Below are 21303 nucleotides of genomic sequence, written 5' to 3' on the forward strand. Positions count from 1 at the left end.
ACTCCTCCCAGTCTATGTACGTATTGTATGTTAGATTTTTTTCAGTGGCCTTTCTGCTGGTTTGTCCCCCTCCCTGCAGGCATGGCCGGGGGCAAGTACCGCTCATTCCTGGTGCACATCAAGGCGGTGAGCGACAAGGGCATGGAAGAGAGTCCCAGGCCGGTGATGAGGATGCCCATTGCCAAGCCCCAGAGCAGCAAGGGCCATTCCCTCTCCACCCTGCTGCAGAGGGCACAGGCCACCAAGGTACAGAGGGCAAACCATTGGGAGAACAAATGCAATTTTACATCAAAGCTGTTTATTTCAGGAGTCTTTCTCTGCACACCTGAGGCATTTGTGACTGATGGTGCAGTTGTGTAATGGAGTTGTGTAAGTTGAGTGCATGAATAGCCTTGACTGTAGCTTTCTCATTTGTCTCCATCTGGTGGGAGAGTAGTGCCATTGCCAGGTTCTCAGTGATAAGTTGAAGGTGTCAAATTGCTTTGATGTGGCTTCCTCATACCAGCAAAATCCCAGCAACATCCCTTTCTTGAAGGAGAACATTTTCTCTCCATTAGTTTATAGCTCTAGAATTTGGTCCTCTCTGGTGTTGTACTGTTATCTGTTTTTTCTAAATAGGTTGTGTCTCCCATTTAGGAAAAGGCCTCAACTTCCAAAGCAGATTCTCCAGCTCAGTCGAAGAAACCTGACAACCTCCGAGGGTGCGACCTTCTCCAGGAGGTGTCCGTCACAATCAGAAGGTTTAAGAAGACGTCAATACCAAAAGAAAGGTTTGGCGCTTTCCTTAGTGCCTTTGTGTCACCAAAACACTTAACTATTGTAGAATCCCAACACTTTAATCAAATGCTTTATTTTCTCATCTTGCACTGTATATACTCAGAGCATGCACTGACCAACTGGCAAGTGTCTTCACTGACATTTTCAACCTCTCCCCGCCTGTAATACCTACATGTTTCAAGCAGACCACCATAGTCCCTGTGCCCAAGAATGCCAAGGTAACCTGTCTAAATGGCTATCTGTACTCATGAAATGCTTTGAAAGGCTGGTTATGGCTCACTTCAACCCCCTCATCCAGACACTCTGGACACCACTCCAATTCGCTTACCGCCCCAACAGATCCACAGATTATGCATTCTGAATTGCACTCCACGCTGCCCTTTCCCGCTTGGACAAAAGGAACACCTACGTGACAATGCTTTTCATTGACTACAGCTCAGCGTTCAATGCCATAGTGCCCTCCAAGTTCATCACTAAGCTAAGGACCCTGGGACTGACACCTCCCTCTGAAACTGGATCCTAGGTGTTGAGGGTAGGCAACGACACATCCGCCACGCTGACCCTCAACACGGGGTGCGTACTTAGTCATCTCCTGTACTCCCTGTTCACCCACGATCAAGTTTGCCGACGACACGACAGTGGTAGGCCAGATCGCCGACGATGAGACGGCAATCTGGTGCCAGGACAACGTCATCAAGACAAAGGAGCTGGTCATGGACTACAGGGAACGGAGCGTGCCCCCATTCGAGCGTGCCCCCATTCACACTGACGGGGCTGCAGTGGAGCGGGTCGAAGAGCTTCAAGTTCCCCGGTGTAAACATCACAGAAGATCTGTCTTGATCCAAACACCCCAACACAGTCGCGGAGAGGGCACGACAATGCTTCTTTGAAAATATTTTACATGGGCCCTCAGATCCACGAAGTTCTATCGCTGCACCATTGAGAGCATCCCGACTGGCTGCATCAACGCTTGTTATGGCAGCTGCTTGGCATTCGGCTGCAAGGCGCTACAGAGGGTAGTGCGTTCGACCAAGTACATTACTGGGGTCGAGCTTCCTGCCATTCAGGACCTCTATACCTGGCGGTGTCAGAGGAAGGCCCTAAAAATTGTCAGACTCCAGCCACCCAAGTCATAGACTGTTCTCTCTGCTACTGCACGGCAAAGGCTACCGGTGCACAAAGGATTGGAACCAACAGGACCCTCAACAGTTTCTTACCCCAAGCCATAACACTGTTAAATAATTATCTAACTAGTTAAACAAATAGCGACCCGGACTATCTGCATTGACCTTTTTTGCACTCGCATTTTTGACTCATCACATACGCTGCAGCTACTGTTTACGATCTGTCACTTTATTCCTAGTTATACACTGAGAGTATAAAACATTAAGGACACCTTTCTAATATTGAGTTGCACCCTCCCTTTTGCCCTCAGAACATTCTCAATTCGTTGGGGCATGGACTCTACAAGGTGTCCAGCGTTCCACAGGGATGCTGGCCCATGTTGACTCCAGTGCTTCCCACAGTTGTCAAGTTGGCTGGATGTCCTTTGGAGTGGTGGACCGTTCTTGATGCACACAGGAAACTGTTGAACGTGAAAAACCCAGCAGCGTTACAGTTCTTGACACAACCGGTGTGCCTGGCACCTGCAGCCTTATCCCGTTCAAAGGCACTTACAATATTGTCTTACCCGTTCAACGTCTGAATGGCACACATACACAATCCATGTCTCAAGGCTTGCAAATCATTATTTAACCCGTCCTCTCCCCTTCATCTACACTGATTTTGAAGTGGTTTTAACAATTGAAATCAATAAGGGATCATAGCTTTCGCCTGGATTTACCTGGTCAGTCTGTCATGGAAAGAGCAGGTGTCCTTAATGTTTTGTACACTCAGTGTATGTACATATCTACCTCAATTACCTCGTAATGCTACACACAGACTCGATACTGGTACCCCTTATATACAGCAAAGTTATCGTTACTTATTGTGTATCTATTACTTTTATTACCTGTTTTACTTTTCTATTATTTCTCTATTTTCTTTCTCTCTGCATTGTTGGGAAGGGCCCGTAAGTAAGCATTTCACTGTTAGTCCACACCTGTTGTTTACACGGCATGTGACGGAAAGCATTTGTTTTATATTAGGAGAACCGACATGTTTTGATACTCGTTCCACTGTTGCAGTAAAACAATGTTATGTCATGAGAACTAACTGATCCTTCTGTATGTCTGTCTACTCCAGAGTCCAGCGCTGTGCCATGCTGCAGTTCCCAGATTTCCATGAGAAGCTGTTGAACGGGCTGTGTAAGCTGGAAGACAAGGGCCCTGGTACAGAGCACTCCCAGAGCCTTATCCTGGACTGCCTCTGCTGGCTGGCTGGAGTCTATTCCAACGGACCCTGCAGGTGGGGCTAAGAGGATGAAAGTGGGATGTGATATTCATAAAGATACTGAGATCTATGTACTCTTTACTTGCAGTAAAGAAACCGTTGGAATTTCGATCAAAATAATGGAAATGCCCCCCCCCCCCATGGGAGATGGATCCAGACTCTCCTCATTGACACCCCTCAAAATGTATCAAATCAAATGTATTTATATAGCCCTTCTTACATCAGCTGATATCTGAAAGTGCTGTACAGAAACCCAGCCTAAAACCCCAAACAGCAAGCACTGCAGGTGTAGAAGCACGGTTAGCAGACTTTTAGGCTATAGTTTGTGTATTTAACGCTACGCTAGGGTAAAAATCAGAGTATAATGCTTGTATGAATGTCAACCCCAATACAGTTCGTCATCGACGCCAATCAACTGTGTTACACTTAAAAACTGCATCTACCACCACAGAATTATATATGGCTAGCTATGCTACCAGCTTATACAAACAGGAGTTAGCATTTAGCAGAATCTTTTTTCGAATCCCGAAAAGGACAACTTCTAAATATTATGCAGCTAAATATATCAATCTAATTTTAGTAACCACATTGCCTGTGAGACCACTAAAATGGTGACTGATTTTGACGAATAGCCCCAGATTTTTTAGAAGGGCCTCCAACGACGTGTCCTCGCGCAATCCACCACGGGTTTTCTTCCGTTGTTCCTTTAGCGCATGTATATGGCTCTGAGATGAGAGATTATTAGCATTCTGATGCAGGGAGCACTGTACTGTGTTTGGTCACGTATCAACATTTTGTGTTTGTTGTTTTCCTTCCAGCCTGAGAGAAGGAAAGGAGGCTATGCTAACGAAAACAAGGAAACGGCTGACCGACATTGTGCGGGTGTGTTTTTTTGAGGCTGGACGGAGTATAGCCCACAAATGCGCCCGCTTTCTTGCACTTTGTATTAGGTGAGTTAGGCTTTTCATGACTGTTGCGACTTCGTTTCGTGACCCGTACTCTTTCATACTCTTGTGCGACGTGGTAGGTGTAACTTGTTTTTACGTCGTCAGTAATGGAAAAGGGGAACCCAGTCAGCAGGGCTTTGGCGTGGGTCTACTGAAGGCTCTGCTGGACAATATGCCTTACTTGCCCGCAGCAGCAACAGGTGGTGAGTATAACTGACGTTCTTCCACAATTTTATCTCTGAGCACGGATAGAGGGCTTCTGCATTGTCAGCAGCATTGTTTTGGAAGTGCGTGGTTTTGCAAGGCATGTGTCATAAGATTCTCTCACTCTCAGGGTCGGTGTTCTGGTACTTTGTGCTGCTGAACTATGTGAAGGATGAGGACCTGGCAGGCTGCAGCACGGCCTGTGCCTCTCTGCTCACAGCAGTCTCCCGGCAACTGCAGGACCGACTCACTCCCCTGGAGGCTTTGCTACAGACCAGGTAGGCCTATTCACCCTGTAGCGTCCATACGCCCCAATCAGGACCTAAAGAAACCAAAAAGCACTAGCGGTAATGTTGTGATTAGACTACCATAAAAGCTAGTTTGTGTTGAACCCAGCTTGCCTCTTTCTATTGTAATGCTCTGTACCGTGTCTCTCCTCCCCAGATACGGCCTGTACAGTTCCCCCTTCGACCCTGTGCTGTTTGACCTGGAAGTCAGCGGCTCCTCCTGTAAGAATGCCTTCAACAGCAGCATCGGCGTCCAATCTGACGAGATTGACCTTTCTGAAATTCTCTCAGGTTTGCACCACATTCCACCTTATTGCTTACACCTATCCAATCCCTTCAAGAACTATCAGGAAATAAATGTTGGTCTGGGCTGTACTGTGTGTGTGTCTCTTGCAGGGAACGGTAAGGTAAGCAGCTGTGCGGCGGCCGAGGGCAGCTTCACGGCCCTCACCGGGCTCCTGGAGGTGGAGCCACTGCACTTTACCTGCATCTCCACCAGCGACGGAACCAGGGTGGAGAGGGACGACGCAAGCATGTTCACAGGTACCTAACTCACCTTTTTTACATCCGGAAACATTAAACACGGGCATCGTCACGTTTCTTCCTCAGGGATTTTGAGTGACGCTCCTGACCTTTGCCCTCTCCTCCCAGTGAGCACGTTTGGGGTGACCCCAGCAGTGGGTGGCCTGTCGGCGGGCACGGTGGGCGAGGCGTCTACGGCGCTGAGCTCTGCCGCCCAGGTGGCTCTGCAGTCGCTGTCCCACGCCATGGTGTCTGCAGAGCAGCAGCTGCAGGTGCTCCAGGAGAAACAGCAGCAGCTGCTCAAACTGCAGCAACAGGTCAGGGACTCCAGCACCCGTAGTAGCACCGACATGTCCCGACACCTGTATGCACGCCCATACGCTTGCACAAAGGCACAGACATACAATCATGTACTCACACATGCGCATGCATACAGTCTTATCTAAGCCCTTATTTACCAATACGCACGTATACGAAGATCCTATGTCAGACTTCATGTAGCCGTGTGTTGACTGTTTCCTGTTTAGCCGAGTAGTAATCCTGTGTGTTCGGAACAGAAGGCCAAGCTGGAGGCAAAGCTGCACCAGACCACGTCAGCAGCAGCTGCGGCCTCCGGCGTAGGGCCCATCCACAACTCTGTGCCTTCCAGCACCCCTGGCTTCTTCATCCACCCCTCTGACGTCATCCCCCCGACGCCCAAGACCACCCCGCTGTTCATGACGCCCCCGCTCACCCCGCCCAACGAGGCGGTGTCGGCAGCCATCAGTGTGGAGCTGGCCCAGCTCTTCCCCGGCTCCATGATGGATCCACCGCCCGTAAACCTGGCCGCGCACAACAAGAACAGCCAGAAAGCCAAGACGGTCAGTAACGTGGACAATTCTCAATAGCTCATAGCACAGCAGTTATGTTATGTGGGCTTTACATGAACACCAAGGGATTTTTGTTACATTGGGTCAAATAATGCAAACTATTTCAATTAAGTTTGTTTGACTACCTGTTTTGACTGAAAAGCGTCTGTGTTTGTTTGTTCCAGAATCCTATGGGCAGCGGTCTGGCTTTGGTCATCTCTCAAGCCTCTCACTTCCTCCAGCCTCCTCCGCAACAGTCCATCATTATCGAGCGCATGCACTCTGGTAAGTACACTTACTTTTTTTGTGTCTCTTTGACTTGGTCAACAGTTGTAACTTTTTCAACTCAAAAGGATATATCACGAGTAGATGACAAATGGGGATTCATTTGGGATGTAGCCAAGTTGTTTAGGTGTGCTCTTGTGTGTAAATATCTCCTCTTGTCCCAGGAGCGCGGAGGTTTGTGACGCTCGACTTCGGTCGCCCCGTGCTGCTGACCGACGCTCTGATCCCCACCTGTGGGGACCTGGCCTCCCTGTCCATCGACATCTGGACGCTGGGGGAGGAGGTGGATGGACGCAGGCTGGTAGTGGCCACAGACATCAGCACCCACTCCCTCATCCTGCACGACCTGTTGCCACCCCCTGTCTGCCGCTTCATGAAGGTCAGTGGCATTTGGTGCATTCTCTGAAGATTTATTTTGCCCCCCCCCCCATTTCACAGGTTAGAGTAAGTATCTGAACTGTAAGATCGCCAAAGAGAAATACCTTTTTTATTTTGTTCGTTTTTTTGGTGAGCATTCTGTGAAAGAAATCACTGTGCTTAACAGCAACCATTTCTCCACACCTTAAACTGTCAATCCCACCCACCTACGCCCAACAGATCACTGTGATTGGGCGTTATGGCAGCACAAACGCCCGGGCCAAGATCCCATTGGGCTTCTACTATGGTCACACCTACATCCTGCCCTGGGAGAGCGAGCTGAAGCTGATGCACGACCCCCTGAGGGGGGAGTGTGAGGCGGCCAGCCAGCCTGACGTGCACCAGCACCTGGCCATGATGGTGGCCCTGCAGGAGGACATCCAGTGCAGGTCAGAGGTCGTACTATCCCAATAGTTTGCTCACTGATTGTCTGATGTACTGAGTCAAGGAGTAGCAAGGGTTTTATGTGACATACTTGACATAGCCATGGTAGTCCAGAATCAATATATAGGAAAACTGTATACATAAGCTGCATGCCCAGTTGACTCTCCATCTTTCTCTAGGTACAACCTGGCGTGCCACCGGCTAGAGACGTTACTCCAGAACATCGACCTGCCTCCTCTCAACAGTGCCAACAACGCCCAGTATTTCCTGCGAAAGCCCGACAAGGCGGTGGAGGAGGACTCGCGGGTCTTTTCGGCCTACCAGGACTGTATTCAGCTGCAGCTGCAGCTCAACCTGGCCCACCACGCCGTTCAGAGACTCCGCGTGTCCCTAGGGGCCGGGCGCAAGGTCCTGCCGGAACCCTACGACCCCCGGGAGCTCATCCAGAACTCATCCACCGAGCAGCTGAGAAGCATTATCCGATACCTGCTGGACACCCTGCTCAGCCTGCTGCACTCCAACAACGGTGAGATGTCTGGGAGGACCACAGGGTCTGTATCAGGGATGGGGGTCTAGTTTTCTGACTGTATCCCGTATTCATACATCTCTGTTGGCCTAGCTTCAAACCAATATCATCCTTTACCCGATTGTCCGTTGTCCTCACAACATCCCGAGAGGACATTGGGTATTGTCTTTCTGTGTCTGATCTGCTTGGTTTTCCCCTTGCAAAAGCCTAAAGCATTTTTGACGTTATAGCCATGGTTGAGCATTCATTATTATTTCAAGCGATGGGAACGTTTTTTTAATTTTTTTAATTCATTCTTACATCTTTTTAGGAATCAATAATTTTCTCTGCCCTCACTTGCCTTTTGAATTGAAAAAGCATACATATTTAATGTTTTCTATCATATTCTCACAAGCCATTCTGTATCGTCTCCTTGGAAAAAGTTGCACTTGGATACCTCTCTTTTTAAAGTTGTTCAAAGTTAACCGAAAGCCCACGGCGCTGTTATAAGTGTGCTTAACAATCTCCTTCTCTCACCCATCAAATAAATCCCCACTGATGCTCCCCAGCAGCTCGTCATACAGTTTCATCAGTCTCCTCTCGTGAAAGACAATAATGGATTACCCCCTTGCTGCTGGTGCTGCCTGGCTTTATACCTGCACTGCCTCTGTACCCTCAGTGAATTCCAATGGGCCCTGTTTACAGCAGTGGAAATAAGCCTTTATATTTCTAACCTTTTTTTTTTTACTGTTGAAGGCTATTTGATTTAGTCAAGTGCGTTTTGCTATTAAATGTTTTGGGCCGTCACTTGGTTTTTACCCCTCTGTTGCGATTTCCCCTCCATTATTTAACATACCTTCTCAGTGGATCTCTGTCCTTGGTACAGTATTTATTTATTTTTTGCCTGTTTTTCTCCGCCTCCAGCTTTCCCTGTCTCTCATTTGACCTCCACCTCTCACTTGCTTCTTGTGTTCTATTATGCTCACTCTCTCTCCTTGTTCTTCCCTCTAGGTCACGCAGTCCCGTCCGTTCTGCAGAGCACGTTCCACGCGCATGCCTGCGAGGAGCTCTTCAAGCACCTATGCATTAGTGGCACGCCCAAGATCCGTCTGCACGCTGGCCTGCTGCTAGTGCAGCTGTGTGGAGGGGAGCGCTGGTGGGGCCAGTTCCTCTCCAACGTCCTGCAGGAACTGTACAACTCCGAGCAGCTGCTCATCTTCCCCCAGGACAGGTGGGCTTTTACGATTCGTCCGAGGAGCTATATCTATCCACTAGTGATGCAGGGAAAAATCCAGTAGTTAAATATCGGGATATTGTTTTTGACGATATATCATTTTGACAATATCGCAATATTATTTTTGCGCTAGTTTGCTCTACCTGCATCAAATCTCCAGTATTTTTCCTTCATAGCTTCTTCTCTGTCTTTTTAAATAAGGAGCCCATTCGTTTTCTCAGCACTTTGACTGATCAAAAGTCATTTTCTCGTGGCGCTCTCTTGTCCCTCGGCAGCAGACATATGGTGAGCAATATGTTTGGAACACCGAATCACAATATCGAATCGCAATGCATATAGAATCGTGAAAATCGCAATGCGTGTTGTATCGGCACCTAAGTATCGCCATAATATCGTATTGTGAGGTCCCTGGCAATTCCCAGCCCTACGATCCACTTCAGTCCTTTATTTAGATTGACCACCACACTGACAAACAGTAGCTCCTTGGACACAACATAAACCGACTACTGCCCATTTGAAATTGGATTCCATAGAGATAACTGTTTGTTATCACGTGATGATACTAATGGGTTTGAATGTATCAGAAGCACCCATCCAGACTTATGGACTTTTGTGTTTTACCATGTTTCCGGAGATTGACCGTGTCCTCTGTGTCTTCCCTCAGAGTCTTCATGCTCCTGTCCTGCATCGGGCAAAGATCTCTGAGCAACAGCGGTGTGCTGGAGGGGCTGCTCAACCTGCTGGACAGCTTGCTGTCCCCTCTACAGCAGCCCCGGTCAGCTACCCAGCGCAGGACTGAAGGTGGGCTAGCCGGAGGGTCCCTGGGCTGGGGCTGGCAGCAGGGATGGGGGGCTGGGGGGCTCCCTGGCCCCAGCACCAACACCGGCCTCCCTGGACCATGGACTCAACCAGCAGCCTATGAGTGTGTGTCTGTGTGTGCGGCAGGTGTGTTGGACGTCCCCATGATCAGCTGGGTGGTGATGCTTGTGTCACGACTGCTGGACTACGTGGCCAGCGTGGAGGATGAGGCGTCTGCAGGCAAGAAGCACCAGGGAGGGAAGGAGAGGGAGCGCACCTTCACAGGTAGTGTAGTGTAGGCTAGTGCGGTGTAGCTCTCGGATGAGATCTGGTACTGATGATTTATGAGGTCAAGAAATCCCAAAAGTGATCTTGTTTTGTCCACCCGATTTCCCCTTTTTTGACTTATGCATGTGGCTTTTCTCATTTTCTTTAGCCTTGTGTGAGTGACGTTATAGGCTTAGGAGAAACCTTATTCTATTACCCTTGGTTTTGAGTGGCTATAAAGTTAAGTTATTACAATATTTCTTCAGTTTTGATCGCCATGAATCCTTTTAACAGGGTAATGCATATTGATTTGGAACCCAAAACACAAGTCTAACATGCCTTTTTTCCGTCTCTCTCACCCCAATGAATCAAGGTAATCAGTGGAGCTTTATAAATAACAGCCTCCAGTCCTCCAGCTCCAACAGATCAACCAAAGGCAACAGCAGCCTGGACCGTCTGTACTCCCGCAAGATCCGCAAACAGCTGGTGCACCACAAACAGGTAAATGTGTCCAAATCCAACATTTGTTCCATCTCAAAAACGTCAGGGAGTTGTGTATCTGCCATGTTTTTTCATACCTCATAAATCTGTATTCGTCACAATTATGGGATTCTCCAGTGGTGGATAAAGTACCCAATTTGTCGTACTTGAGTAAAAATAAAGTTGTCTTAATTGAAAATGACTCGAGAAACTGTGAAAGTCAGCCAGTAAAATACCTACTTGAGTAAAAGTCTAAAAGTATTTGGTTTTAAATATACTTAAGTATCAAAAGTAAATGTAATGCTAAAATATAGTTAAGTATAAAAAAATAAGTGTAAATCATTTCAAACTCCTTATATTATGCAATCCAGACAACACAATTTAAAAAATGTTTTATTTACGGATAGCTCGGGGCACACTCCAACACGTCATTTACAAACAAAGCATTTGTGTTTAGTGAGTCCACCAGATCTGAGGCAGTAGGGATGACCAGGGATGTTCTCTTGATAAGTGTGTGAATTGGACCATTTTCCTGTCCCGCTAAACATTCAAAATGTATCAAATATTTTGCGTGCCAGGAAAAATGTATGGAGTAAAAAGTACACTTGTTTTCTTTTAAGAATGTAGTGAAGTAAAAGTTGTCAAATATAAAGTACAGATAGCCCAAAAAACAAGTTTAAGTAGTACTTTAAAGTATTTTTACTTGAGTACTTTACACCACTGGGATTCTCCTTATTAATGGCTTCGCATGACGTCTCTGCATGTTGTAGATGGTCTGTGCTGTGTTTATATTTATCATGCCCTTTTCATTGTAGCAGTTAAATCTATTGAAGGCAAAACAGAAAGCTTTGGTGGAGCAAATTGAGAAGGAGAAGATCCAGAGCAACAAAAGCTCCTCATACAAACTGCTGGTGGAGCAGGCCAAGCTGAAACAGGCCACATCCAAGGTGAGGATTTCAGAATATCTGAAAAGGAAAGCTTTCTGTTTTGACTGATCAATCTGGAAATGGAATGACTAAGAATTAAGTAATTCTATTTCTATGCTTTTTCTCATCTTGGGAACACAGGAATATAAAGTAAAATATCCTCAACACTGCATGTTTTGGGGCCAACTTTCACAAGTTACGACAGATCTGCATACACTTAAGCATAACTTCTGTACCAAACACACTCACACGGGTTACAAGTATGCTAGTTTCAATAGGGATCGATGAAACCATGTGGATTCATCGACTTCCCCTGCCTGACATTTGCCTCTCCATCTCTCTCTCGCTCTGGCAGCACTTTAAGGACCTGATCCGTCTGAGGCGTACAGCCGAGTGGCCTCGCTCCACCCTGGACACAGAGGCCACCGCTGCCAAGGAGCCCCCTGAGGTGGAGCCTCTGCCCTTCACCCTGGCCCATGAGCGCTGCATCTCCGTGGTACAGAAACTGGCCCTCTTCCTCCTCTCCATGGACTTCACCTGCCACGCAGACCTCCTGCTGTTCGTCTGCAAGGTATGCACAGCCACAACTTCAAGTTCAGTTGAATAGAGGGCACACTTGATGTTACCACTACTACTACCACCACGACTACTGCTGGCGAAGATGGATTTGGTTGGCTCTAAATGGCTACTTAACTTTGTGACAAAGTATCCATTTATGCTGATCACTGTCTGATTTGACTTTGCAGGTCTTGGCCAGGATAGCCAATGCCACCAGGCCCACCATCCACCTGTGTGAGGTGGTGTCGGAGCACCAGCTGGAGCGTCTGCTGCTGCTGCTGGTGGGGACAGACTTCAACAGGGGCGACATCTCCTGGGGAGGTGCCTGGGCCCAGTACTCCCTCACCTGCATGCTGCAGGACATCCTGGCAGGTAGGGGGTGCTGCTACAATTCAATTCACTCTTCAATTCACACTTCATTGTGAACTCTGTTTTCCAGAAAAAGCTGGTATTCAAGAGAACAATGGATTTGGGGATTCCTTGCATTGCTGGGAGTCTGGTCATTTTGATTTCTCCCAGCACTAACCTTGTCCTGTCCTGTCCCCTCTCCTCAGGGGAGTTGCTGTCCCCAGGGTCCCTGGATGGTATGGACGAGGGGGCGGTGGGTGAGGAGGCAGGGGCATCGTCGTCCTCAGCAGGGATAGACTCTGACTCCCTGGCCCAGCCCACCCCCATCCCCCAGGTGGAGACCATCGACGAGGCCCTGGTCCCGGATATCATCGCAGGTACTCCTGGGACCTCATCTGTTTTCCAAAGTGCGTTGGTAGGCCCGTCCTTGACAACATTTTACACATGGACCCCACCTCCCCCAAATGGATGCATTTGTGTTAAATTGTTTTTCTTTTTTTCCCCTTTTAGCTAGCTGCATGTTTATTTTTGTATTTGATTTCAGTTTTTTTTTTAAAAGGAGACTATTGAGAGCTTCTCTAACCAGTTTAATTCTGAGTGGACTGTTTGCCTTTTGGAGGGGGAGTTCAAACAGTGTATCTTCATTGCCTATTAGATATCCAGACGTTTCAAGGGGGGGCTGGTTATTTTCTTTAAGACTACGGGGATTTAATCTGTAAAAATGATGCACTACTTCATGGTACTGTCACAAATCTTCATTCCCAAGACGACATCAATGATTTACACAAAAGCACTTATATCACGTCTGAATTTTGGCTAAAGTTGTCAGATTGCTGATTTAGTGGGCAAACATCCATTGCTTGGACTCCCTCTCAACTGCAGAAAGAAATGTTTGTAGGCCTTAAAATTGCCTAGTGACTTCCTAAAAGAAGGCCTCTGTGAGTTTGCTGTTTTTAGTGTGCTTGCTTGGCAATATTAAAGCTCTTTTCGTTATCCGAAGGTGCTCCCTCTCTGTCATCTTTGGAAAAAGATAAAGACATTGACTTTGACTTGCTACAAGACCTCATGGATGTTGATATTGATCCTTTAGATATTGATTTGGAAAAAGATCCCCTCGCCGCCAAAGTCTTTAAGGTACGTCATTTACTTGACTCACCTTTTTCCTGTTCCACTCCCCTCTCCATGCTCTCTTGCATTTCCGTTGTTTTTCCTGTTCCACTCCCCTCTCCATGCTCTCTTGCATTTCCGTTGTTTTTCCTGTTCCACTCCCCTCTCCATGCTCTCTTGCATTTCCGTTGAGTTCAGTATTGACACAATCACCTCGGGTTAGTACATGAACTTAAATGAACCCCGCTGATCAATGATGTAGCTATACAAACTTCAAACCATAGTGTTCAACCTCTTCTCACAATGCATTTTTTTTTGTAGATAATATGTAATACAAAGTTCTGCAGTCGTATTGAATCCCTCCCCAACACCACCTCCCTCTTAGCCTTGCACTCTAATTACTCAGAAACGTTCCAATTTAACTCCATTCAGGCATTTTGAGTCTCAAAGCAATGTTGTGTATGTAGACCCAATCAATCAAACTTGGGGACGTATTTCTCCTCTTCACTCCACCATTGCATGCAAAAGAATGTCGTGTTAATGTGCATGTAATATTATACCGGTAGCTAGGATCTGACAAGAATGACTGCATTTGCGTTTCTCTTGTCTCTCTCTTCCTACAGCCTATTAGCAGCACCTGGTATGACTACTGGGGTGCTGACTATGGCACTTACGGTTACAACCCCTACATAGGGGGAGTAGGGATTGCTGTGTCCAAGCCCCCGGTTGCTGTCGAAAAGCCTGGCTCTCAGAGTCTCTCTGTGTCTGTGTCGCAAGGTAAGGGCTCATTATTAGAATTTTTTTTGTATCCGGATATCAGCTCCCAAACTGGATTCCACACTTCTGCTTCTTTGTATTCTAGCGTGTTCCATGCATGTAAAGGAATACGGTCCACCTTCTATAACCCTGACCTTTTTGTCCTCTCCCTCAGCTCTGGACGCCCGCCTGGAGGTGGGGCTGGAGCAGCAGGCTGAGCTAATGCTCAAGATGATGGCTACTCTGGAGGCCGACTCCATCTTACAGGCGCTCACATCAACGTCCCCCGCAGGTATAAACCTACCGAACAAGTATTTATAGATGTTTGGTCATGTACACTTGAGTCTTGGGGAAAAAAATGTAAAGCCTTGTGAAGCATGAAAGATGGCTGACCCTTGTCACTTCTCTCCCTTCAGTGTCCCAGGCATCCAATGGGACGGATGATTCTCTGCTGCGGGGACTCCGTGGGGGTTCCCCACCAGGAAGCAGCCTAATGGTACAGGCCTCCTCCATCCCCATGCTGAGTGCCTGCTTCAACAAGCTCTTCTCCATGCTCCAGGTGCACCACGTACAGGTCAGTCACCAACAGACGGTGTAGTCCAAGGGCTCTGCTACTCCAGAAGACTTGAATGACTTGTTGCACTTCACTGTGTTTTTTACATCCCTCAACACAGTTTTGTAAGGATGTGGCAGTAGAGGTAACGTACTGTACCGTTGTCAAGAATACGTTGCTTACCCTGGATAAGTGGATTTGTAGATGAAGTGTTCACATGTCTTTCTGACTTAGATGGAGTCTCTGCTGCAACTGTGGCTGACCCTCAGTCTCAACTCCTGCTCTGGGGGCACTGAGGAAAGTGGATCGGATATTTTCCTGTTCAACGCCAGCAGAGTGCCCACCATCCCACTCAACCAAGGTCAGAGGTCACCCTGTGTGTGTCTCCGTTCACTCCCTTTCGCCGCTTAACTCTCAAACCACTGGATTTCTCTTGCGTGAATCATTCACTGTTTTCCCTTCCACACGGGGAAGTGTACGTGTTAGTATGTTAAACTGCTGTCCCCTGTGTTTCCCTGCAGCCTCTATCAACAGTTTCCTGTCGGTGCTAGCCTGGTACCCCAACACCTCCCTGAGGACCTGGTGCCTGGTGCTGCACTCCCTTACCCTCATGACCAACATGCCTTCCTGTGGTAAGTCCACCATTCCTAGGGTTTCACTCTCAAGACAGTGTCTGACAACAACTCTGACTGACGTTTCCCATTCGAGGATTGCGAAATAGTAAGTCCATATTGAATATGCAGTGTAACCGAAGATGTAAACGAGGCCAAAGGACTTTCAATAGTACTCCTTTTTAATCAAGTGTGTTTTGGTCCTGTGTGTCTCTGTTCCTTAGCCTCCAGCAGTGGGATGGGAGCTCATGAGAGCACGGCCCAGCAGATGGTGTCGGACCCTACGCTGGTGCACGTGCTCGTGCGTTTCCTGTCTGGGAGCAACCCCCACGGCACCAGCCAGCACAGCTCCCAGGTCGGCCCCACCGCCACCCAAGCTATGCAGGAGTTCCTCACCAGACTCCAGGTGCATCTCTCTTCCACCTGCCCACAGATGTTCAGTGAGTTCCTGCTCAAACTAATGCACATCCTGTCCACTGAGAGGTAGGTTGTCTACTCTAGAGACATCATAAGCAGCTTTTGTTTCACGCCAGCACTTAAGACGCGTAATTCAAATTATAACTAATCATCGTCTTCAATTTATCTGTGTTGGAGCTGGGCTGGAACAAAAGCAATCCTTTTGATTCCAACACAAAACAGTACAATGATTTGTTAGGAAGCACCTTCGTCAATGATCCCATCTTTTCTCCTCTGCCCATCCTTCAGGGGTCCGTTCCAGTCAGGCCAGGGTCCTCTGGACGCCCAGGTCAAGCTGTTAGAGTTCACCCTGGAGCAGAACTTTGAGGTGGTGTCAGTTAGCACCATCTCCTCTGTCATCGAGTCCATCACCTTCCTGGTGCATCACTACATCACCTGCTCTGACAAGGTGGTGTCCCGCAGCGGTTCCGACAGCGCTGTGGGTGCCCGCGCCTGCTTCGGAGGCCTATTCGCCAACATCATCCGGCCCGGCGACGCCAAGGCGGTGTGCGGCGAGACCACACGCGACCAACTCATGTTCGACCTGCTCAAGCTGGTCAACGCCCTGGTCCAGCTGCCCCTGTCGGGCGACCGCGAGTTCAGCGGGCGTCTGCCGCCGGCGGGCAGCGGGGCGTCGGACAGCAGCGTGTCGGACGAGGAGAAGGTGTGCGGCAGCAAGGAGGGGGCAGCGGGCGGGTCCACCCCTAACCAGGGCCCTGCGGCCGGAGTGGCTGACCTGGTGCTGGCCAACCAGCAGATCATGAGCCAGATCCTCTCGGCTCTGGGCCAGTGCAACAGCAGCGCCATGGCTATGATCATAGGTAGGCCTTATCCTCACACGTCCCTTTTTTAGAAAGCGTTTATTTAGAGGGATCCCGGATTAGCGGATAAGATATTCAAGTGCTTCTTATTGATAACGCTTTACCTTCCTGTCTTCAGGTGCTAGTGGTCTCCACCTGACCAAGCATGAGAATTTCCATGGAGGACTAGATGCCATCTCTGTAGGAGACGGCCTTTTCACCATCCTCACCACCCTGAGCAAGAGGGCCACCTCGGTGCAGGTCATGCTGCAGCCCATCCTCACCTACATGGCCTGTGGGTACATGGGCAGACAGGTAAGACTGAGCTCAGCCATGACCCAACTGACATCGTCTCTGTTTTTAGAGATTTACTTGTCAAGATTAAAAAGGATTGAGGAAAAATATACTCCTCAAAAAAATAAAGGGAACACTTAAACAAAACAATGTAACTCCAAGTCAATCACACTTCGGTGAAATCAAACTGTCCACTTAGGAAGCAACACTGATTGACAATACATTTCACATGCTGTTGTGCAAATGGAATAGACAACAGGTGGAAATTATAGGCAATTAGCAAGACACCCCCAATAAAGGAGTGGTTCTGCAGGTGGTAACCACAGACCACTTCTCAGTTCCTATGCTTCCTGGCTGATGTTTTGGTCACTTTTGAATGCTGGCGGTGCTTTCACTCTAGTGGTAGCATGAGACGGAGTCTACAACCCACACAAGTGGCTCAGGTAGTGCAGCTCATCCAGGATGGCACATCAATGCGAGCTGTGGCAAGAAGGTTTGCTGTGTCTGTCAGCGTAGTGTCCAGAGCATGGAGGCGCTACCAGGAGACAGGCCAGTACATCAGGAGACGTGGAGGAGGCCGTAGGAGGGCAACAACCCAGCAGCAGGACCCCAACCTCCGCCTTTGTGCAAGGAGGAGCAGGAGAAGCACTGCCAGAGCCCTGCAAAATGACCTCCAGCAGGTCACAAATGTGCATGTGTCTGCTCAAACAGTCAGAAACAGACTCCATGAGGGTGGTATGAGGGCCCGACGTCCACAGGTGGGGGTTGTGCTTACAGCCCAACACCGTGCAGGACGTTTGGCATTTGCCAGAGAACACCAAGATTGGCAAATTCGCCACTGGCGCCCTGTGCTCTTCACAGATGAAAGCAGGTTCACACTGAGCACATGTGACAGACGTGACAGAGTCTGGAGACGCCGTTGAGAACGTTCTGCTGCCTGCATCATCCTCCAGCATGACCGGTTTCGCGGTGGGTCAGTCATGGTGTGGGGTGGCATTTCTTTGGGGTCCGCACAGCCCTCCATGTGCTCGCCAGAGGTAGCCTGACTGCCATTAGGTACTGAGATGAGATCCTCAGACCCCTTGTGAGACCATATGCTGGTGCGGTTTGCCCTGGGTTCCTCCTAATGCAAGACAATGCTAGACCTCATGTGGCTGGAGTGTGTCAGCAGTTCCTGCAAGAGGAAGGCATTGATGCTATGGACTGGCCCGCCCGTTCCCCAGACCTGAATCCAATTGAGCACATCTGGGACATCATGTCTCGCTCCATCCACCAACGCCACGTTGCACCACAGACTGTCCAGGAGTTGGCGGATGCTCTAGTCCAGGTCTGGGAGGAGATCCCTCAGGAGACCATCCTGCCACCTCATCAGGAGCATGCCCAGGCGTTGTAGGGAGGTCATACAGGCACGTGGAGGCCACACACACCACTGAGCCTCATTTTGACTTGTTTTAAGGACATTACATCAAAGTTGGATCAGCCTGTAGTGTGGTTTTCCACTTTAATTTTGAGTGTGACTCCAAATCCAGACCTCCATGGGTTGATAAATTGGATTTCCATTGATTTATTTTAGTGTGATTTTTGTTGTCAGCACATTCAACTATGTAAAGAAAAAAGTATTTAATAAGATTATTTCATTCATTCAGATCTAGGATGTGTTATTTTAGTGTTCCCTTTATTTTTTTGAGCAGTGTATATTTGCTTTAATAGTACTTGAGTTTATTAGATTTATAATTGTTTGACCCGTGGATTCTGAAAGTTTTTAAATCACAAGCAGTCTTTGTATTTCTCCCAGGGTTCCCTGTCGACATGCCAGCTGTCTGAACCTCTGCTCTGGTTCATCCTCCGAGTGTTGGACACCAGCGAGGCACTTAAGGCATTCCACGACATGGGTACACACACACACACACACCTACATACATACACAATTGGGAATTATCCTAGTTCAAGTATACTGTACTGTCAATTAGACTTAACAGGTTGTTTGTATTTGACCTGCGTGCAGGTGGGGTCCAGTTGATCTGTAACAACATGGTGACCAGCACACGGGCCATAGTGAACACAGCACGCAGCATGGTGTCCACCATCATGAAGTTCCTGGACACTGGTCCAGGGAAGGCTGCAGACGGCAGCCTCAAAGCCCGTGTCCTAGCCGCCGAGCCCGACAACGCAGAGGGACTCCACAACTTTGCTCCACTTGGTAAGTGGAGCTTGACCTTTCGGGTTGAATAGGTTCTCTTGTGTTTTTCCCTTTCGACCTCTATGTGTTGTAAAATGGGAATCGTGTCCTATTGAATGCTGTTTGTCCCTCTGCAGGCACCATCACTTCCAGCAGCCCCACGGCCCAGCCGGCTGAGGTCCTCCTTCAGGCCACGCCCCCTCACAGACGGGCGCGCTCGGCTGCCTGGTCCTACATCTTCCTGCCGGAGGAGGCGTGGTGTGACCTCACCATCCACCTTCCTGCCGCTGTTCTGCTCAAAGAGCTGCACATCCAACCACACCTGGCCTCTCTCGCCAGTGAGTACTGCACCACGGCCCCGCTGGGGGACACTAGTGCAGACGAGTTGTCTAAATAGGAGACTGAATTAAATAGAAACAGTTCAGCGAAATCTCTTGCAAAGCAATGACCTAAGTTGTCTAATTGATCATTTAAGTGAAAACCAGCAGGACTGCAGCTCCGGTACCAGTAAGAAAGCTGTGCCACTCTGCTTTAGAGCCTAAAGGGCACATTGTCTACTTTCCCCTTAAGAGTAGTTTTCCTCATGACTAACTTATTTCACCCACTCAAATATTAACCTGCCGCTGTCGACTATAGTGCCATTTGAAATATGCAAAACCTTTTTCATGCTTCTATCAAACACAACACACCATTGTGCCAGACAGTACCAGTTGAAGAAAATAAAGTTGAACATATTCCACCATCTATTATCGCTAACCCTGACGATGTCCCTTTTGTCCTCTCCCCAGCCTGCCCTTCCTCGGTCTCGGTTGAGATCAGCGCGGACGGGGTCAACATGCTGCCTCTGTCCACGCCCATCATCACCAGCGGCCTCACCTACATCAAGATCCAGTTGGTGAAGGCTGAGGTGGCGTCCGCCGTGTGTCTGAGGCTGCACCGGCCCCGCGACGCCAGCACCCTGGGCCTGTCACAGATCAAACTGCTTGGCCTCACCGCCTTTGGAAACACCTCCTCAGCCACCGTCAACAACCCCTTCCTGCCCTCTGAGGACCAGGTCTCTAAAACCAGGTACGGACATACTAGCCCTTACAGAAACTTCTGTTAAATGTTACTTGAGAGTAAAAAAATTAAATAATGAATAAATTAAACATCATTAGTGTCATAGCAAATCTCTCTTCCTTGCCCCCTCTTTCTCTCCTAGTATTGGCTGGCTACGTCTGCTCCACCACTGTCTGACCCACGTCAGTGACGTGGAGGCCACGATGGCCAGCGCCGCTGCCCCCACCGCCAACCTGCTTCAGACCTGCGCCGCCCTGCTCATGTCCCCCTACTGCGGCATGCACTCGCCGAACATCGAAGCCGTGCTGGTCAAGATCGGCCTGCAGTCCACCCGCATCGGCCTCAAGCTCATCGACATCCTGCTGAGGAACTGTGCAGCCTCCGGCACCGACCCTACCAGTAATTAGCCGCCGCATGAATAAAACGCTCATTGATCACATTATAATTTGTGTAATTACACTTCAATCAAAAGATTTTGTCCTTCAGCTCTATACGTCATGGCACTATTGTTTGAGTATCGTTTATATATGGACATCAATGGCTAGTTTGTGATTTCTCTGTTGTTTTTAGACCTGAACAGTCCCCTGCTCTTTGGAAGGCTCAACGGTCTCTCTTCAGACTCCACCATTGACATCCTCTACCAGCTGGGAACCATACAAGATCCAGGGACTAAGGACAGGTAAAGACCCCCTTAACATCTACTGATATAGGTGTTGAGCCTAGTACGGCTGGATCTATGTAATCTGGGTCTGTGAAAGCGGCTCTCGATATGTTAATATTGACCTTGTAAACCCCGTCTCTCCCTCCAGGATCCAGGCCCTTCTCCAGTGGGTCCATGACTCATCGCTGGTGGCGGCCCACAAGAGGAGCGGCCCCTTGGGCTACATGCGCCAGAGCAGCTCCTCGTCACGGGAGTATGGCCTCGTCATGCCCTCGCCGTCCCACCTCCACTGTGTGGCGGCCATCTTGTGGCACAGCTACGAGCTGCCCGTGGACTACGACCTCCCAGTGCTGCTCAACAGAGAGCTCTTTGAGTAAGTGTTAAGGGCCGTTCACATCAAGGACGATAACTGTAACGAAAATAGGAACAAAAATATATTTATAATTCTAGTGAACAGGAGCATTCACACTAAAATCATAACAACAAAAAGAGTGGTTAACGAGAGCTTTAATTTGGATCACTTTTTTGGATCAATCGGATCACCATTTTTTATTTTTTTTTGTCCCGACGATAAAACATTGACAACCAATCAAAAACGCATTCTATTGAAGCGTTGTTGATTCTAGGTGCACGAGGCTGCTCGGAGAGA

The 21303-nt window shown here is 48.6% G+C and overlaps 1 protein-coding gene across 16 annotated transcripts in view; it reads left to right on the plus strand.

Moving 5' to 3' along the window:
- The window catches only part of LOC106606575 (dual E2 ubiquitin-conjugating enzyme/E3 ubiquitin-protein ligase BIRC6), a 151353-nt gene that overhangs the window by 43780 nt on the left and 86270 nt on the right, over nucleotides 1-21303 (plus strand). For 5 of the 16 annotated variants that reach the window (XM_082975553.1, XM_082975571.1, XM_082975584.1 and 2 more), the window contains exons 16-52: nucleotides 80-246; nucleotides 637-770; nucleotides 3022-3183; nucleotides 3987-4118; nucleotides 4221-4318; nucleotides 4450-4597; nucleotides 4764-4897; nucleotides 5003-5149; nucleotides 5258-5445; nucleotides 5686-5988; nucleotides 6162-6261; nucleotides 6426-6640; nucleotides 6859-7067; nucleotides 7242-7588; nucleotides 8579-8798; nucleotides 9466-9884; nucleotides 10240-10367; nucleotides 11162-11293; nucleotides 11628-11843; nucleotides 12019-12202; nucleotides 12385-12585; nucleotides 13179-13312; nucleotides 13909-14062; nucleotides 14217-14333; nucleotides 14458-14615; nucleotides 14829-14955; nucleotides 15116-15226; nucleotides 15430-15688; nucleotides 15911-16482; nucleotides 16601-16776; nucleotides 18533-18647; nucleotides 18761-18955; nucleotides 19072-19272; nucleotides 19723-20002; nucleotides 20136-20392; nucleotides 20564-20672; nucleotides 20803-21027. In XM_082975553.1, coding sequence (XP_082831679.1) covers nucleotides 80-246; nucleotides 637-770; nucleotides 3022-3183; nucleotides 3987-4118; nucleotides 4221-4318; nucleotides 4450-4597; nucleotides 4764-4897; nucleotides 5003-5149; nucleotides 5258-5445; nucleotides 5686-5988; nucleotides 6162-6261; nucleotides 6426-6640; nucleotides 6859-7067; nucleotides 7242-7588; nucleotides 8579-8798; nucleotides 9466-9884; nucleotides 10240-10367; nucleotides 11162-11293; nucleotides 11628-11843; nucleotides 12019-12202; nucleotides 12385-12585; nucleotides 13179-13312; nucleotides 13909-14062; nucleotides 14217-14333; nucleotides 14458-14615; nucleotides 14829-14955; nucleotides 15116-15226; nucleotides 15430-15688; nucleotides 15911-16482; nucleotides 16601-16776; nucleotides 18533-18647; nucleotides 18761-18955; nucleotides 19072-19272; nucleotides 19723-20002; nucleotides 20136-20392; nucleotides 20564-20672; nucleotides 20803-21027 — 7174 coding nt within the window. The remainder of the gene's footprint in view (nucleotides 1-79; nucleotides 247-636; nucleotides 771-3021; nucleotides 3184-3986; nucleotides 4119-4220; nucleotides 4319-4449; nucleotides 4598-4763; nucleotides 4898-5002; nucleotides 5150-5257; nucleotides 5446-5685; nucleotides 5989-6161; nucleotides 6262-6425; nucleotides 6641-6858; nucleotides 7068-7241; nucleotides 7589-8578; nucleotides 8799-9465; nucleotides 9885-10239; nucleotides 10368-11161; nucleotides 11294-11627; nucleotides 11844-12018; nucleotides 12203-12384; nucleotides 12586-13178; nucleotides 13313-13908; nucleotides 14063-14216; nucleotides 14334-14457; nucleotides 14616-14828; nucleotides 14956-15115; nucleotides 15227-15429; nucleotides 15689-15910; nucleotides 16483-16600; nucleotides 16777-18532; nucleotides 18648-18760; nucleotides 18956-19071; nucleotides 19273-19722; nucleotides 20003-20135; nucleotides 20393-20563; nucleotides 20673-20802; nucleotides 21028-21303) is intronic. The other 11 variants (XM_082975595.1, XM_082975599.1, XM_014202984.3 and 8 more) reach the window with 11 other exon arrangements.

This window comes from Salmo salar, chromosome 01, assembly GCF_965601325.2.
Source record: "Salmo salar chromosome 01, fSalSal1, whole genome shotgun sequence".
Taxonomy (NCBI): Eukaryota; Metazoa; Chordata; class Actinopteri; order Salmoniformes; family Salmonidae; genus Salmo; species Salmo salar.